The 18774-nt window shown below is 42.9% G+C and overlaps 1 protein-coding gene across 1 annotated transcript in view; it reads right to left on the bottom strand.

The window, feature by feature from the left end:
* Positions 1-18774, bottom strand: part of dnah1 (dynein, axonemal, heavy chain 1) — a 537372-nt gene that overhangs the window by 11512 nt on the left and 507086 nt on the right. Inside the window, exons 76-77 of the mRNA XM_080184401.1 lie at positions 9961-10105; positions 1273-1479 (exon numbers count right to left, since the gene is read on the bottom strand). Coding sequence (XP_080040527.1) covers positions 1273-1479; positions 9961-10105 — 352 coding nt within the window. The remainder of the gene's footprint in view (positions 1-1272; positions 1480-9960; positions 10106-18774) is intronic.

Below are 18774 nucleotides of genomic sequence, written 5' to 3'. Positions count from 1 at the left end.
CTTTCATTTTGAACCTCAGGTTGTTTGCTGTCAGTATCTTTAGAGGGCTCTCAGTTAGCCTACAACATTTCAATTATTCCCACTGAGACTTATCTCAGACAATGTGCTTTAGAAAGAGAGGGCTTCCACCAGATTATCAAATATCCAGTGGTGCCAGGAGCGCAGAACCCATCAAGCATGCCTAGATTGAGTATAGGTCAGATTTGATACAGAATGAAGCTCCCGCTACACAGAATATGGTGGTACTATCACTGGAATAGTAATCCAGAGTCCAGGGCAATGCTTTTGTGAAATTTGAATTCAATGAAAAAAATCTGAAATTAAAAGTCCAATGATGACCCTGAAACTATTGTTGATTGGTTCACCAATGTCCTTTTAGGGAAGGAAATCTACTGTCTTTACCTGGTCTGGCTGACATGTGACTTGAGATCCACAGAAATGTGGTTGACTTTTAAGTGCCCTTATAAATGGCTGAGTAGTTAGGGCACTCACTCGTGGGCAATTAAGGATGGGCAATAAATGCTGACCCAGCCAGTGATGCTCACATCCCATAAACAAATTTTAAAAATATCCTTCCAGGACAGATCCAGCAGAGGTTAGATAAAGAGTAGATTTTCCTCCAGACTGTGCCATTACATACCTAGGCTTAAAACACTGCTCATTGCAGACAAAAGATTTTGTTAATAGCTTCCATGCCCTCAACCCACCCTCTGTACCCACCACGATCCCTCTTCCATTCTTCATGCTCAACCCCACTCTACACCCTTCACCACCAACAGTCTCCATGGAAGTTCCCATTCTGTTGCTCCCTTCCCTTGTGTCATAGCGCTTAACAAGGAAAATCGCGGACCCTGCACAAAGTCGACTGGTACACATCACCTTCAAACGACTTTATCTTGAAGGTAGAATGTCATTTTAAAAATGTTTTCCACTAATGATTATTCATGGCATGCAAATACATTAACAAACTGCCACAGGTCAGCATGAAGTCCAACACACCACACACATGCTGCTAACTTTGTCACTAAATCTCAACCCATCACCAAGAAATGAAAGTTTTAGTTTCCATCCAATTGGAACCACCACATTTATAAAATCTCTCCTAATTCCTCAAGAACATCCCCAACTGGGGTCCTTATAGACAAATAGCAGAGCACACTTTCATTCTTCTTTTTCCATCAATCAATCAGGGTTGAATTTGAGCTCAGGACTTGGTGGTGAAAGCTCAATATATAAGGCATTTTCTACTTAGTCCCTCTCCCCATTTCTTACCTTAAAGTCAAATGATATTGTGTCAATAGAGATAACTGACTGTCGTGCAAAGTTTTGGAGCGTCCCCGTTAGAAATGCTTGTGGGAAGAAAAATCCACTGATCCAGAAGGCAGCTGGAATCCCATTAGTAATCCACTTCTGTAGAAACTTGATTCTTGCAAGAAGATCATCTACCCATGAAGCCAAGGGTTTCAGTGAAGGATATGCCTTGAAAATATAGACACTGAGTATCAAGATAAAACTCATTGGGTCTTGTCATTTTAGCAAGTTGTATATTAAGGCATTTTAAAGGAAAAAATTCCCTTTGTGTATTTACCTGTGTTACCTATTTAAGGGTAACATGGTAACAAACCATTTAAATTTTTATAAAACTTTTTATGTCCTTGATGTTACAAACACAGACAAGTAAATAATTTTGAAGTGTAGTCAGTATTGTAATGCAGGGAATCTCAAAGTAGCAATAAGATGCAAAATAGATAATCTGTTTGGTAATCTTAGCTGAGGGATAAATATTGTCCAGGACAAAAGTGAATAGTCCACACTGCACTTCTTTGAATAGAACCTTAAAATCTTTTACATTCTTCTGAAAACAAGACAGATCTTATTTAAAAACTCACACTAAAAAGTGAAACATTCACAGTGGAACACTTCCTCTGCAATACCAGTGCCAGCCAGGTTTATATATTCTCAGGGTCTTGGCAGGAGATATCACCCACAATCACTGATTCAGAGTGCTACCAACCGAGCCACAGCTATGAAACAATGACTTGTACTAACTAATATGAACAATTTCTTTTAACAAGGGCAATTTAAAATTGGCAACAAATGCTAGCTTTGCTAGCAATGGTCACATTCCTTAAATGAATTAAAAAAAATACAGTAGAGCCTACCAAGTTACTTTACAGAAGTGTTTTCAAGCAAAATGTGGCAGTGAGCCATATAAACATAATAGGTCAAGTGACCAAAATCTTGGCCAAAGAGGTAGGTTTTAAAGAAGGTCTTGAAGGAGGAGAGAGAAGTGGAGAAAAAAAATAGGTGCTAGAAATATTCAGCAGATCTGGCAACATCTGTGGAGAGAGGAACAGGGTTAATGTTTTGAGTCAAACATACCTGAAAACACAATCAATAGAAAAGCTGCTTCTTTTATTCAAAACTGGAGATGGAAATTTTAAAGGTATTTTTACATACCCTCTAACATTTTTACCTGTCCTAGTATTCCCAAATCCTCTGGGTAAGGTGTCCCCAGCTGCTCTTGATATAGCTCCTAATTGGTCCAGGTATGAGACTATTAATATTAGGTAGTGTTCCCAACAGTTCTGGCTGTGGTGTTCCTAACTGTCCTAGATATAACTATTGATGTAATGTTGGTATGATGTTGCTACCCGTCTTAAGTATTGAGTTCCAAACTAAGTTAGGTATGGTATTTCCAACAGCTCTGAGTATGGCATTCCCAACTGTCCCTTACATAGTGTTCCTAACTAATCTAGATTTGGTGTTCCTAACTGATTAAATTAAAGCATTGCCAACTATGTTAGGTATGGTATTCCTAACTGTTTGAGATATAGGGTTCATAATGACCATAGGTACTCTGCTACTCCTTCTAGGTCTGGTGTACCAAAATGCACCAGTTAAAGCCTTAACAACTACACTAAGTTGGTGTTCCTAACTGTGCTAGGCATTGGGTGAGATTTTCCACCCCTCCAGCCGCATGTTTTGCGGCAGCGAAGGTAGCTTGCTATTGGCAGGATCTTCTGGTCCCACTGCTCTCAATGGGGTTTCTTGTTTCACGCACCAACCGCCGCCCCCCCCCCCCCCCCCCCCGGGAAACCTGCACTGGGATTTGCCAGAAGGTCCTGCTGGTGGGAACAGCTAGAAAATTCTGTTCAGGGTGTTCCAAACTGCTGTTGCAGTTTATTTTTAAATATTGTAGATATGGTATTCTCCTTTGGCATTGTAATCTATTCATTGGTATGTCAGTCTTATTGTTCCGTTTCACAGTATTGGTGTGCGCACAATATTTGAAACAGTTCACAAAACATGGACATATGCATTGATCGAGGACATCTCATTCTGAGTTAAGGCATTAACCACTGGGCCTAGTCCAGCCAGTGGGAATCAGGAATATATTAGTGTCATGAAAATAGAAGAAATTAGAATATTTCTACTGGTAATGTTCTGGTTATATATTTTAAACTGGGGGAATATGAGAAATAATTAGAGCAGGGATAGAGTGACTGGGTAAATGGATCTAGTGCATTTGATGGAGACGTTTACAGCATGAAAACAGGCCCTTCGGCCCAAACTGTTCATGCGCCAAGATTTTGCCATTAAGCTAGGCCCAATTGCCCACATTTGACCCATATCCTTCTGTACCAATCTTACCCATGTAACTGTCTAAATACTTTTTAAAAGACAGAATTGTTCCTGCCTCTACTACTACCGCTGGCAACTCGTTCCAGACACTCATAACCTTCTGTTTGAAAAAACTGTCCCTCTGGAGTCTTTTGTCTCTCTCCCTTCTCACCTTAAACCTATGCCCTTTACTTTTAGACTCCCTTGTCATTGGGAAAAGATGTTGACTATCTATTATTTTTATTTGTTATGTTGCATTAATGAGCCTAGCAACACTGCAAACAGATGTTCATCTAAAGCAAGTTAGTGACAATGAGGGGATAGAACATGAATAAATTTGTATAACTTGTTCAGGATTCAAAGGCAGGGATACATGATGAGAAGATGTTTCACAGAAAGGTTTGTAAAGTGAGTTCAGTTTATTTTTAACTTCTGAAAGCTTAAATCAAGAGATGAAGATAATTAGTTCTAAAGAAGTTAGATCAGATAAGGGAAAGATCAAAAAAGAGAAAGATATTTAAGATATTGAAACATGTGTAGAAAGCTGCTTTGTAGACTTCAGCCAACAGAAAGATTAGTTGTTTAACTCATAGCAAGTAGTGTCTGTTAAGAAAGTCTGATCTGAAAATCAAGCTGCTGGTTTACCGGAGAAGCAACTGTAAAGCAGCATAGATGCATTGTGTGGTAAAAGTTACTAGATTTTAAAATCTATAAGGTATTATGGAACAGTTTAAGAGAGTTAGTTCTGCAAGGTAAGATTATTTGAAGTTGTTTAAATTAGTGTTACTGTGTGTAGCCATTGTCTTAGCTAAGCATACTTCTTGTTTACTTTATTGTTGTTTATTTTATTTCTTAATAAACATTTGTTATATTAAAATCATCACAAAAAGTCTGGGACCTGTTTCTCTGGATTTCAAACCTTTCCTCATACTATACCAAATTGCAAAAATACAGTTGAAGGCAGTTGTTTCAGATTTTCCTTCTGGGATTTGAACAACTTGGCATTTGCCAGCAGCCAGGTCTGCTGGATGTTTCTCTGATGATGAACTGAGATCCCTTTAAAAATGGTAGGCAGATCACGATCCCAGGTTTTCTGTATTTTCAGAATGCCTTTTAAGGGTGCAGACTAGTTTGGATCAAAGGCCAGCACTTTGAATTCTCAACTCCATTGTAGGATAGGTATTTGGTAGTCCTCCACAATTTTCATGGGCCGATATTTCAAAGAATTATGTTTTACGGCATCTCAGAAGTGTCATGAACCATAACCTGCAGGAGGGAACTTTGTCGCCTTTTATGATCACCATGCTAAGAACATTATAGTGATTGTTGTTATGTGTGAAAAAAAGCTTTAAACACGGTCTTTATTCATAAAAATAGTTTTTACTAAGAACATAAGAACATAAGAAATAGGAGCAGGAGTAGGCCATCTAGCCCCTCGAGCCTGCCCCGCCATTCAATAAGATCATGGCTGATCTGAAGTGGCTCAGTTCCACTTTCCCACTTTCTCCCCATAACCCTTAATTCCCTTGCCTACCAAAAACCTATCTACCCGCGTCTTAAATATATTTAGCGAGGTAGCCTCCACCACTTCAATGGGCAGAGAATTCCAGAGATTCACCACCCTTTGAGTGAAGAAGTTCCTCCTCAACTCTGTTCTAAACTGCGCCCCTCCCTTATCTTGAGGCTGTGCCCTCAAGTCCTGCTGTCCCTTCTGAGCGGGAAGAACCTCTCCACCTCTACCCTATCCATCCTCTTCATCATCTTATATGTCTCAATAAGATCCCCCCTCATCCTTCTAAACTCCAACGAGTACAAGCCCAGTCTATTCAGCCTCTCTTCATAGCTCAACCCCCTCAACTCCGGCATCAGCCTAGTGAACCTCCTCTGCACTCCCTCCAAGGTCAAAATATCCTTGCACAAGTGCGGCGACCAAAACTGCACACAGTACTCCAGCTGCGGCCTCACCAGTGACCTGTACAGTTGCAGCAAGACCTCCCTACTTTTATATTCAATCCCCCTCGCTATGAAGGCCAGCATCCCATTAGCCTTCCTGACCACCTGCTGCACCTGCAGGCTGGGTTTTTGCGACTCATGCACAAGGACCCCGAGGTCCCTCTGCACCATCGCCTGCTGCAGTTTTTTGCCACGTAAGTAATATTCCTTCCTACCATTATTCCTACCAAAGTGGACCACCTCACACTTGCCAACATTAAATTCCATTTGCCATTTCCTGGCCCATTCGCCCAGCCTATCTAGATCCTTCTGCAGACTCTCCACACCCTCCGCGCAATTTGCCGTTCCACCAATCTTGGTGTCATCAGCAAATTTCGACACCATACACTCGGTTCCCTCCTCCAGATCATCTATATAAATGGTAAATGGCTGAGGCCCCAGCACCGACCCCTGGGGCACTCCACTAGTCACCAACCGCCAATCCAAATAGCACCCATTAACCCCCACTCTCTGCCTCCTATTTGACAACCAATCCTCTATCCGCGCTAACACCCTACCCCCAACTCCATGCCCCCTTACCTTCTGCAATAACCTCTTGTGAGGTACCTTGTCAAATGCCTTCTGAAAATCAAGAAAGACCACATCCACCGGCTCTCCTCTATCCACCGCCCTAGTCACATCCTCATAGAACTCCAATAAATTTGTCAGACATGACTTCCCCTTAACGAAACCATGCTGCGTCTGCTCTATCAAGCAATTCCCCTCAAGATGCCTCGCTATTTCCTCCTTGATGACGGATTCTAACATTTTACCTACAACAGACGTTAAACTGACCGGCCTATAATTCCCTGCCTTTTGCCTGCCACCCTTCTTAAACAACGGCGTAACATTAGCCGTTTTCCAATCTTCCGGCACTTCCCCGGAATCCAGCGACGTTTGGAAAATAACCACCAAGGCATCCACTATCACCTCCGCCATTTCTTTCAGAACCCTCGGATGCATTCCATCCGGTCCTGGGGACTTGTCCACAATCAGTCCCTCCAGTCTGTCGAGCACTGCCTCTCTAGTAACAATAATGTCATTGAGACTCTCCACTCCTACCACCTTTCCATCGCTAACACCCGGCAAATAATTCACGTCCTCCTCCGTGAAGACCGAAACAAAAAAGTTATTCAAGACCTCAGCCATTTCCCCATCCCCTACCACTAATTCCCCCCTCTCATCCTCTAAGGGTCCAACGTTTACCCTAGCCAGCCTCTTCCTTTTTATATATTTATAAAAACTCTTGCTATCCTTTTTTATATTAAGCGCTAGCCCAGCTTCATAGTTTTTCCTACCCTTCTTTATCAACTTCTTTGTCAATCTTTGTTGGCATTTAAACCTCTCCCAATCCTCTTCTCGCCCACTACTCTTAGCTACTCTAAATGCCTCCGCTTTTAATTTAACACTTTCCTTCACCTCCTTCGTTATCCACGGCTTATTACCTCTCCTCCTATGGTCCTTTTTAACCATCGGAATAAATTTCTGCTGAGCACCAAGAAAGATCTCCTTAAAGATCCTCCACTGCTCCTCAGCAGACCTACCTTCCAACGCGCTCCCCCAGTCAACATTTGCCAATTCTTCTCTCATCCTACCGTACTCCCCTCTGTTCAAACAAAGGACGCGTGTCCGGGAACCCACTTTCTCCTCCTCCATCTGCACCAGAAACTCCACCATACAATGATCACTCTCCCCAAAGGATCCTTCACCGCAAGGTAATTCTACCCGCCTCATTACATAACATCAGATCCAAGATAGCTCGCTCCCTCGTCGGCTCCAACACACACTGTTCGAGGAAACTATCCCGGCAGCATTCCAAGAACTCCTCCTCGAGCCCACCGCGTCCAATATGGGTCGACCAATCAATATGTAGATTGAAATCCCCCATAATTACGGCCGTCCCATTCCTGCACGCCGCACTTATTTGCGCGTTAACAGCCCGCCCCACCTCCAGATCATTATTCGGGGGCCTATAGACGACACCCACCAGCATCTTCCTCCCTTTGCTGTTCCTAATCTCCACCCACAACAATTCCACTTTCTGCTCTTTGGCTCCTATATCATCCCTTGCTACCACCCTGATGCTATCCTTAATCAGCAGAGCTACACTCCCCCTTTTCCCTCCCGCCTATCCTTCCTAAACACTTGATACCCCTGGACATTCAGCTCCCAGTCCCTGTCACCTTGCAGCCACGTCTCTGTAATGGCCACCAGATCATATCCATTTGTGCTGATCTGCACCACCAGCTCATCCACTTTATTCCGAATGCTTCGTGCATTCAGATAAAGTGCCTTCATCCCAGCCTTCACCTGGACCCTATTTGCCAGAACGCCACCAACCATACTCACGCCCCCTACTCCCTTTATTATTGGGACATCCTCGGCCTCTTCCCTTACCTGTACCCTCTCCTTAACTTTAGACCCCGTAATGTTACCCCCCCCAATTAGTTTAAAGCCCTGTCTACAGTCCTATTTACACGATTTGCCAGGACTCTGGTCCCAGCACGGTTCAGACCAACCCCATCCCACCTGAACAGGTCCCACCTACCCCAATACTGATGCCAATGCCCCATAAATTCAAACTCATTCCTCCCACACCAATCCCTGAGCCACCCATTCACTTCCTTAATCTTATCAACCTTACGCCCGTCTGCACTCGGCTCAGGCAGTCGCCCAGAGATAACCACCTTGTCGGTTCTACTTTTTAATTCCACTCCCAGCTTTTCATACTCCCTCCCCAGATCCTCACTTCGCATTTTGCCTATGTCGTTGGCATCCACATGTACCACAACGACCGGATTCTCATCCTCCCACTCCAGGTTCCTCTGCAGCCCAGATGCGACATCCCTGACCCAAGCACCAGGCAGACAACACACCCTTCTGTGCACTTTGTCATTGTGACAAAGGACAGTGTCCATACCCTTAACCCCACTATCCCCAATTCCTACTATGTTCCTTTTCACCTTCTCTTTTCCTATGTCCTGCGTCTGCATCACTGTACTGTGTGCAGTTTGCTACAGCCTAATAAAAGTGTAACTCATCCAGACCCTTTAAAGTTTCAAGAACAGAATCTGTAAGCATTTGATATCTCTATCTTATATAAATAAACATTGTGAAATTGACAGAGATCAGAGAGCAAAAGCTATCAATCAAGCAATGATTTCTCTGGGGCTCAGGTGTTTCAAAAAACTATTGGATTTCTAGGATTTCAGCCAAACCTCATTCATTTATTCTTGGCTGAGAGCCAAGATATTCACTAGAGCACTAAAGTAGACTTCAGTAAAATTTATCTTACATAAATTGTGAATTTTTTAAGATTCTCCTTGTGGTCTTTACATTTTGTAATCTTGACTGTGAAGGGAAAGACTAACTAATTTAAAACAAGGAATCATAGAGAAATAGTAATTTTAATCTGACATAGCCAGAAAAGGCATGTGCTGACAGTGAGAAAGGATTAAGTATGAGTCCCAAATAAGTGCATGGAATTTCCATTAGGGTGCAATTGGGAAAATGCAACCAGAATGTGATGCTCGCTGTGCTGGTTTTGTTGGGGGGGGTGAGGTGACACTGAAATTTCCATGCAAACTCATTAGCCTAAACTGAAACACAGGGCAGGATTTTATAGCCTCACTCCGATAAGACTGGAAATTCCTGCCCAAGGTCAACGGAGATTTCCATTGTTGGACCTTAACCTGTGCCGATTCCGTGGCAGGCAAGGTGGTAGAGTTCCAGCCACAGTATCTTCCACCTATCAGCACAGTCCAGCAGCATAATCAATTTTTCATTGATTGTCAAAGGGCAATCTCCAGCATCACAGAGAAGTGGGATTGCCAGGACATTAGCCATTCTTTTAACTGACTGAAGAAATACACTTTGTATTATGTTTTAATTGCCTTTAATTGACTGATTTGATCTTCACTTAGTCAATAGGATCTGTCAATTGAAGCCAACCAGGTGTACCCTGCTCTGCTGAATTTACTGATTAATTTAAAATAATGCAGGGTCAGGCTTCTATTGACTACTGGTCACAGCAGGTCAGGTGATTAGTTCGGTGTTCATGTGACCACAGGTATCTGTGCAGCTGAGCGTCTGGATGTAATGTGATGAACCTATCTGGTTGCAATGGGCATAAACTCTATTCTGACTTGGATACTCCAGACCCATGTCTGAGTTATCAGAGAAGGCAAAGATCACCTGACCACACAGATGACAGATTTTTTTTAGGGGACCATTGTTTCTCCATGGGACAACGTGACTATTGAACAAGTGAGGAAAATTCTTGTTTCCTATACCATGCTTTGATACAAATTCAATTCAATCATACCTATAATGAAATGGTATTACCTTGGCATTCCAGAGTTCTGGGACACTATTGTTGTACAGACTGTCTGCCATCAATTCGAGCTGTAGGGACATCACAACAAGACCCTTCAGTGCTTTCAGAAGATCATTAAGACTTTGTACAATAGTCTGCAGTAGTCGATTGTACCTAAAAAAAAACCAATGAAGAACATTATTCCAAACAATTGCATACTTCTTTGAACTAATCTAGCAAGCAGAATGTTGGTTAGCTCTTGGATCTTCTATTGCAGGCCTACTGAATAGTATCAGAGGAAGGGGGCATGTATGAAGACACCAACAGATTTTGAATTAACAAACATAATTGAAAACATATTTCTGTGGCTTTGTAGAGCAGATGTGACAACATTTGAAAAGTAAAAAGAGGTTACTATTTCTAGTGGTGGCGTGGAAATGCCGGCGTTGGACTGGGGTGGGCACAGTGAGAAGTCTCACAACACCAGGTTAAAGTCCAACAGGTTTATTTGGTATCACAGGCTTTTGGAGCGCTGCTCCTTCATCAGGTGAGTAGAGAATTGGGTTCGCAAACACGGCACATATAGACAGAGACTCAATTGCAAGATAATGGTTGGAATGCGAGTCTTTACAGGTACAGATAATGTGAGTGGAGAGAGGGATAATCACAGGTTAAAGAGGTGTGAATTATCTCAAGCCAGGACAGTTAATAGGATTTTGCAAGTCCAGGCCGAATGGTGGAGGTTACACTGTGTGACATGAACCCAAGATCCCAATTGAGGCTGCCCTCATGCGTGCGGAACTTGACTATCAGTCTCTGCTTGACGATTCTGCATTGTGTGTCTTGAAGACCACCTTGGAGAACACTTAACCCAAAGATCGGAGGCTAAATGCCCTTGACTGCAGAAGTGTTCCTTGACAGGAAGGAAATACTCCTGCCTGGTGATTGTTGCGGGATATCCATTCATCCGTTGTTGTAACGTCTACATGGTCTCGCCTATGCACCATGCCTTGGAACATCCTTTCCTGCAGCGTATGAGGTAGACAATGTTGGCCGAGTCGCATGAGTATACACCATGTACCTAGTGGGTGGTGTTCTTGCGTGTGATGGTGGCATCCATGTCAAAGATCTGGCACATCTTGCAGAGATTGCTGTGGCAGGGTTGTGTGGTGTCACGGTCACTGTTCTCCTGAAGGCTGGGTAGTTTGCTGCAAACAATGGTCTGTTTGAGGTTGTGCAGTTATTTGAAGTAGTGGGAATATGGGGATGGCCTTGGCAAGATGTTTGTCTTCACTGATGACATGTTGAAGACTCCAAAGGAAATGTCATAGTTTCTCTGCTCCGTGGAAGTACTGGCCGACGTAGGCTACTCTGTTGATCGTGTCTCATGTTTGTCTTCTGGGGGAGTTGATGCAATTTTTTGTGTGGCACGTTGAAGCTGTCAATTGATGGGGATAACCTTCCTGCTCTTTTTTTTTGAAATAGTGCCATGGAATATTTTAAGTTCATCTGAAAGAGCAGATGGTTTAATATCTCACCTGAAAAATGACATTCATGCCAGTGGGAATTTCTGGTCCTGCTGCAGTGAACGGAGATTCGACTGAGTGCCAAATTCTCCATCCTTACTTGCAGTGGCAAGGGGTGTGAACAGCTGGTAAATTCCAGTCAGCACCTCCAAGGTGTAGCAGTCCCTTAGTACTGAACTGGTATGTCCATCTAGATTTCCGTGCTCAGGTCTCTGACTTGAAGCCACAGTTTCTGATTTAGAAGTGAGATTGGAATTGGTGTAGACTTCTTTTTTGTGTGGGTAGTAAGTTTTGACACTACTCTTTTCTGCTAAATGCACTAAAGTAAATGACCTTTCATCTTTATTGTTCTTTCAAATGAAATGAGTATTTGTTGCCTTTCCCTAATTGTCCTTGCGAAGGTGGTGCTGAGCCACCTTCTTAAACTGCTGCAATCCATCTAGTGCAAATACATCTACAGTGCCTTTTAGAAGGGGATTCTGGGCTGTTGACCTAGTATCAGTGAAAGAATGGCAATATATTTCCAAGTCAGATTACTGGATGGCTTGGAGGAAACATGCAGGTAATGATGTTTGCTGCTTTTGTCCTTCATAGGTAGGTCACTGGTTTGGAAGGTGCTGTCAAGGAGACTTGGTGAGTTATTACAGTTCATCTTGCATATGATATGCAGTGCTGCCATTTTGCATCAGTGATGGAGGGAGCAAATGTGAAAGTGGATGGATGGAGTGACAATCATGTTAGCTGCTTTGTTCTGGATAGAATCTTGCTTCTTGAGTGTTGTTGGAGTTGCACTCTTCCTGTTAAGTGGAGCATGTAGACAATGTGGTCACAAAGTGATGACACAGCTACAAAAGATGTCATGTGGCTGGAGTGCGGAAGTTACTCTCCGGAGTACGGGCTGAGCACGGGTGTTGAAGTCCTTGCTGTCAGTGATTCGGGAACCCCCAACATTTACACGGTATCAGAAGTTGGCAGTATGGCACAAGGACTTTTCTGCAATGACCCAGTTGCCTTTGATGAAAATAATAGGGATAGTTGGGAAAAGTTCAAAAAAGAGTACTGCATTGATGGGAAGTCAAAAAAGGAACAGGCTTATACTCTATTCAACTTAGTGGGCCCCTGTGCTGTCGAAAAATGTGAGTTGTTTGTTTTCGAGCTGGAGGAGGACAAAGAGGACCCTGAAATAATCCTAAAATGGTTCAAGAATATCTGTCTCCTAAATAAAAAAATATAATTCTAGATAGATATATGTTCAATTCAACAAACCACAGAGCAGATGAATCAATACAATCTTACAAAGCTAACCTGAAAATATTGACAAAGGAATGTGTATTTGGAACTTTCACAGATGAACTAATCAAGGATCAAATAGTTTATTGAATTCATGGCAATTTTGTCCACAAGCTGTGAGAGAAATACTTAATATTATAAGCAGTTATTAGTACCTGTATGTTAAATGAACAATTAGAAAAAAAGCAGAGATTTTAAGTGGGAAACAGAAGTATTTATTGTACAGGGGGTGCCATGCTCCAACTGCAAAAGCCAGCACCCATGAACAGAATAGTTTGTTTTGCATTTGGTAAAACATGAAACAAATGTGGAAAATGGAATCACTTCATGAAGTGCTGCACATCAAAACCACAGCAGCTGTCCCTGCGATCAGCAACTGGCAGTGGGTTGGTTCTCCATGGGTGGAATGTTAAAGTTAAAAATGGGCGGCACAGTGGTTAGCACTGCTGCCTCATAGCACCGGAGACCTGGATTTGATTCCCGGCTTGGGCACTCTGTGTGGAGTTTGCACGTTCTCCCAGTGTCTGTGTGAATTTCCTCCAGGTGCTCCGGTTTCCTCCCACAGTCCGAAAGACGTGCTGGTTAGGTGCACTGACACAATCAGGAGCCAGAGTGTGGTGACTTAGGGAATTTCACAGTAACTTCATTGCAGTGTTAATGTAAGCCTTACTTGTGACTAATAAATAAACTTTAACTTCGCAACATACTATCCAGCCAGATGTTACTAGATCCATATGCAACACTAGACTCCAGCGCCCAAGCAGGCCTCGTGGCTATAGCAGACAGACCATCTGTACTGTAGTTATCCTCCACTGCACACAGGGAAATTTCAAGTTACATATAGTTGACCAGAAAATAAGGTCACTACTAGGTCTTCAGAACAGCATTACACTGGGGCTCATTCAACTTGGTCCAGAAGTGCATGCTTTATAACACCAGTATGTAGAGATCTGTAATATCACTGGAAAGCTACCAATTATCTATCGCATGAGGCTAAATGATTTGGTACCACCACCAGCCTGTGCTCACAGAAGAATCCCTGGTGCCATGAAGCAGAAAGTAGTCAATGAGCTGCATTGGAAGACTGTGTTAGGTGTCATAACTCTGGCAGATGAGACCATTGTGGCAACAGTGACAATGAGAATGGAACTTGCTGCGAATTTTAGTTAAATTGTATTAAACACATGTGAGTCAGAAAAGGCTGCAGCAAGTCATGATCTGTGACCTGACACTTTCTGTGTGACCAAATAAGAATGATTGTTTGGATGAGTGCCTGACTTTCCGGCACTGATTATTCCCACTTTATTCCACATATGGTGAGGCTATATGGCCTATGTACTGTTTGGTATAAACATTTTGGGAGTTGTTTACAAGTAACTCCATTGGCTATAATGGAACATTGTGATCAGTTTTCGGTTGTATCATTGGCTGAGTGCCAGAGAACTTCCTGGAAGAACATGCAAAGTTTAGGATAAAAGATGTGCTGAGTCTTTGTCTTCAGCAGAAATTCAAGAATCACATTCACAATGTGTGCTCTGAAGAACATCTTCAAAGAAACCATGAGAGATTCATACAAAGAACAATCCTGGCCAGTTCACTCAAGCAGGTAGTATTTGTTTTCTGTCAGAACTTAAAAGTTAGAGTTAAAAAGGTTTTTGTTAAATGAGTTAAAGTAAATGTTGCAACTAATATGGGTTTATACTAAGTAGCTAAAGTATTAAATAAAGAGAAATGTTTCATTTAAGTGAAATCGAGTTGACTCTTTGTCGAAAATATCTGGTAAAAAGGTTTAGGTTTCTAGTCAGATTACACGACAGTGGGTTTCAGCAATTGTGGTTGCATTAAAGAAAGATGATATGGTTAGGATATGTATTGACCCAGTGCAACAAGGTACTGCCCAAACCACATCATCCTATGAAGACAGTAGAACAGGTGATAGCACACATGCCAAAGGTGTTCAGCTTTCTTGATGTGAAATGTGGGTTGTGGCTGATCCTGTTAGATGAGGAACCCTCAAAACTAACCACATTCATGTCTCTGGCAAATATCTTCTTTTTTGCATGCCCCATGTGATCTCCACTGGCAGCCAGGTCTTCCAGCAGTGCAGCGTCTTTGCAGGCTAACTTTGCAAGATCGTTGTTGATGACACCATGGTTTGGAGTCATTCCATGTTCTCGACAGAACAATGGCCATACAACTGAAGCTTAACTCTGCAAAATGCAGATTCAGGGTCAACCATATTCCTTAGGTGGACTACTTACTTACAGCCAATGGTGTAAAGGTCGATCCAGACAATACAATGGCTATACGGCAGATGGCCATTCCTGTAGACAAATGTGATAAATTATACTTCTAAGTTCATCTCATGTTAGTGAGGTCACTGAACCTCTATGTCAATTTCTCCATCAGGATGTCGAATGGTCTTGTCTTCAACACAAGCACTCACAACCACACCAGTGCTACAATACAACGATGTTCAAGCCCCCGTAGTTAAATCGACAGCATGGGCTTGGCACGGTCTGCGTACACAATGGCAGACCAATAGCCTTTTCTTCAAGGGCCCTCACTGACATCAAGAGTCATTGACCAAAAAGGAACTTAGTTTTCGTCTGTCAGAAATTTCATGACGTCATAGATGTCATGCAACTGTTTCAACAGATCACAGACACTTATAACTATCTTAAAGAAACCTCTCTGCACTGTCTGCACAGCTGCAATGTATGATGTTAAAACTGCAACATTACAATCTCAGCATTGCCTATTAATCTGGCAAGGAGCTGTACTTAACTGATGCCCTGTCCAGGCCTTTCTTACCCATTATAGACCAGGAGGGTCATAAAGAAAGACATAGACATTATGGCAATAGATATGCTATCCTCTCGTTGAATTGAGAAACTCCAAAGACATATTACAGGCATCACATACAGACAACTGCATGATTTCATCATGGGAAGCTGGCCAAGTCCTCAAGGGAGATTCCTCATGAATTCTTCGCCATGAGAGATGAACCACAAAATTGTACAAGATGGATTAATACTGTGTGGCCAGCAATTTATCATCCCTACTGTTTTTCAGAGATACTACACACCCAACAAATTCACCAAGGGCATCCTGGGTTGGAAGCAATCAGATACAGGGCCAAGGAATCATTGTACTGGTCCTCCATGTACACAGACATGGAAAGGGAAGTTTCCAGATGTGTACCACACAATGCACTCAAGCTGCATCAAGCAAAAGAACCGCTGAACTTACACGAGGTCCTGAACGCCATCCCTGTCACTAACTGTGGTTGACATCTTTGAATAGAATGGTAAAGAACATGCAGTGTTAATTGATTCATATTCTGGATAGTTTGAACTCGTCTATCTGCCAAACATGACGAGTAAAACAGTATTGATCAAGCTCAAGAGACACTTCACCAAACACAGCATCCCGCAGAGACTCATGACAGATAATGTTTGCCAATTCATCTTCATGGAACTTTGTACACATATGGGACTTTGGGCAAATCATGAGCAACCCATTATATCCACAGTCAAATAGTCTGGTGGAATGGGTGGTTCACTTAGCCAAGCACCTTCTAGAGAACTGTGCATGGGACCACATAAGTTACTGTATTGCATCCTACATCATGTAGGGGCTCCATCCCTTTCAGCTCCTTTGCCTCTGTCGCATTTGTTCCAACGATGCCACATTCCAAAGTGGTGCTAATAATATGTGCTCCTTCTTTCTCAACTGTGGTTTCCCACCTACTGTTGTTGTCAGGGCCCTCAACAGTGTGCAGTTCATCTCCCCCTCACCCCCTCCCTTCACTCCCAGAACTAGGATAGAGTCCCCTTGTTTTCACATTTCACCCCACCAGCCTCTGCCATTTTTGCCAGCTCCAGTATGATGCCATGACTAAACACACAGAATCATAGCCTATAGGGCAGAAAGAGGCAATTTGGCCCAGCAAGTTTGCACTGACCACAATTTCACCCAGGCCCTAACCCTGTGTCCCTATATATTTACCCGCTAATCCCTCTAACCTTTGCATCTCAGGACATTAAGGGGTAATTTTAGCATGGCCAATCAGCCTAACCTTCACTCCCTCTGTCAGCATTCCACAGAGACTGCTCCCTCTGGGATAACCTAGTTCATGCCTCCATTTTACGCAACACCTCTCCCATTACCCATGGCACCTTCCCATGCAATCGCAGAAGGTGCAACACCTGCCCTTTACCTCTTTCACGCTTGCCATCCAAGGTCCAAAACACTCACGCCATGTTAAGCAGCATTTTACATGCATCTCTTTCAATTTGAGAGCAGTGAATGCAATAAACCAATGGGTCTCCTCTGTATCAGAGAGACCACATGTGGACTGGGTGATCACTTTGCTGAGAACCTTCAGTCTGTAAGCAATCAGGACGCTGATTTTTCTGGTTGCTTGCCATTTTAACACATGCTCCCATACCCACATGTCTGTCCTTGGCCTGCTGCAAGTTTCCAGTGAAGCTCAACGCAAACTGGAGGGACAGGATCTCATCTTCTGGCTGGGTACTTTACAGCCTTTGGTCTCAACACTGAAGTCAACAATTTCAGATGATTTGGCTCTACCCCACCTTGACAACTTTGTTTTCATTTTAGCTGTTCTCTTTTATTATCTTTATTGTCTTTCTTTTTCTTTTCTCCCCCACTCTTTACCCCCTTTTCTCCCCCTTTGCTTCTCTTTTCCCCCTGGTTTCTCAATTTTACCTCTCCCACCCATTTCTCCCCTCCCCCACATCTTCATTGTCACAGCTTATCCTCTGATTTCAGCTTCTGTGTTTTGGCAATTCACACCTCTCTATGGACTGCCATTAGCACCTCTTACCATTTCCCCTTGCTTTTGTGGCTATGACTTACCTTTCATTCCCTCACTCTACAGTGTGAGTATCTCCCACTTCCAATGCGTTTTGGTTTTGACAAAGAGTCTTCTGGACCCGAAACATCAGTTCTTTGCTCTCCTTACAGATAGACGCTGCTAGATCTGAGATTTTCCAGCATTTTCTCTTTTGGTTTCAATTTGCAGCATCCACAGTAATTTGCTTTCGTACTGTGCTGCATTCTTTAGCCTTGGTATCTACCACAACAGGGCTGCCCTTATCAGCACAAAGATTCTTTTCCAGGCATACTAGAACCACAATTCCTACTGTTAAGCTCTGCTGCAGCCCAAACTTGAAACCAATGTACAGGATGCCCTTATGCAATACACAGATTGAGAAGCAAAACATACTATGATCAAGATGGCCACAGACTTGGCCCAGACTTGGTGGGGCGGGGCGGGGGGTGGAAGCGGTGGTAGTTGTTGTGTGGATACAATGGCTATGCATCAGCTGCAATTGCTAAATCCATGCCACACTTTGTATGTAAATAGTTATGCATTGTTACATTGTTTAACTTGTATGTTACACAATGGTCCATACATAGTTTTCTATTGCACACATTGTCACATTTTATACCACTGGGTGTTCCAGCTACATGAGGAGGATGCAGACTGAGTGGTCATGTGGGAATGTGATAATGCGACTACAAAAGAGCTAATGGGAGCACAGGAGTTATCCCTGGGAGCGTGGGCAGAGCACAAATGTTCAAGTCGCTGCTAAGTCAATGAATAATCTATTTTTTGTTTAAACTCCTTGCTGTCAGTGGTTCAGGAACAACACAACGTTTATGGAATATTTCCAATGGGGGTACCATAAGCATAGACACAGGTCAAGGGAGGGTAGGAAAATACATTGTTAAGATGGTGGCGTGGGCTCGTTGGGCCAAAGGGCCTGTTTCCCGTGCTGTGTTGTTCTTTGTTCTTTATAATATCCTGATTAGTGCCTTAAAAATGGGGAGTCAAGAGGTGAGTTATTTGCTGCAAAATTCCTGGCCTCTAAACTGTTTTGCCACGGTATTTGCATGGTTAGTATATTTAAATTTCTGGTCAATGCAAACTCCCAGGATGTTGGGGGAATTTAGCAATGGTAGTGGCATTGAATGTCAAGGGGAGATGGCCATTGC

This window comes from Carcharhinus amblyrhynchos, chromosome 3 (assembly GCF_965287045.1).
Source record: "Carcharhinus amblyrhynchos chromosome 3, sCarAmb.v2.hapA, whole genome shotgun sequence".
In the NCBI taxonomy this organism is placed as follows: Eukaryota; Metazoa; Chordata; class Chondrichthyes; order Carcharhiniformes; family Carcharhinidae; genus Carcharhinus; species Carcharhinus amblyrhynchos.
This window is presented reverse-complemented; position numbering and strand designations above follow the sequence as displayed.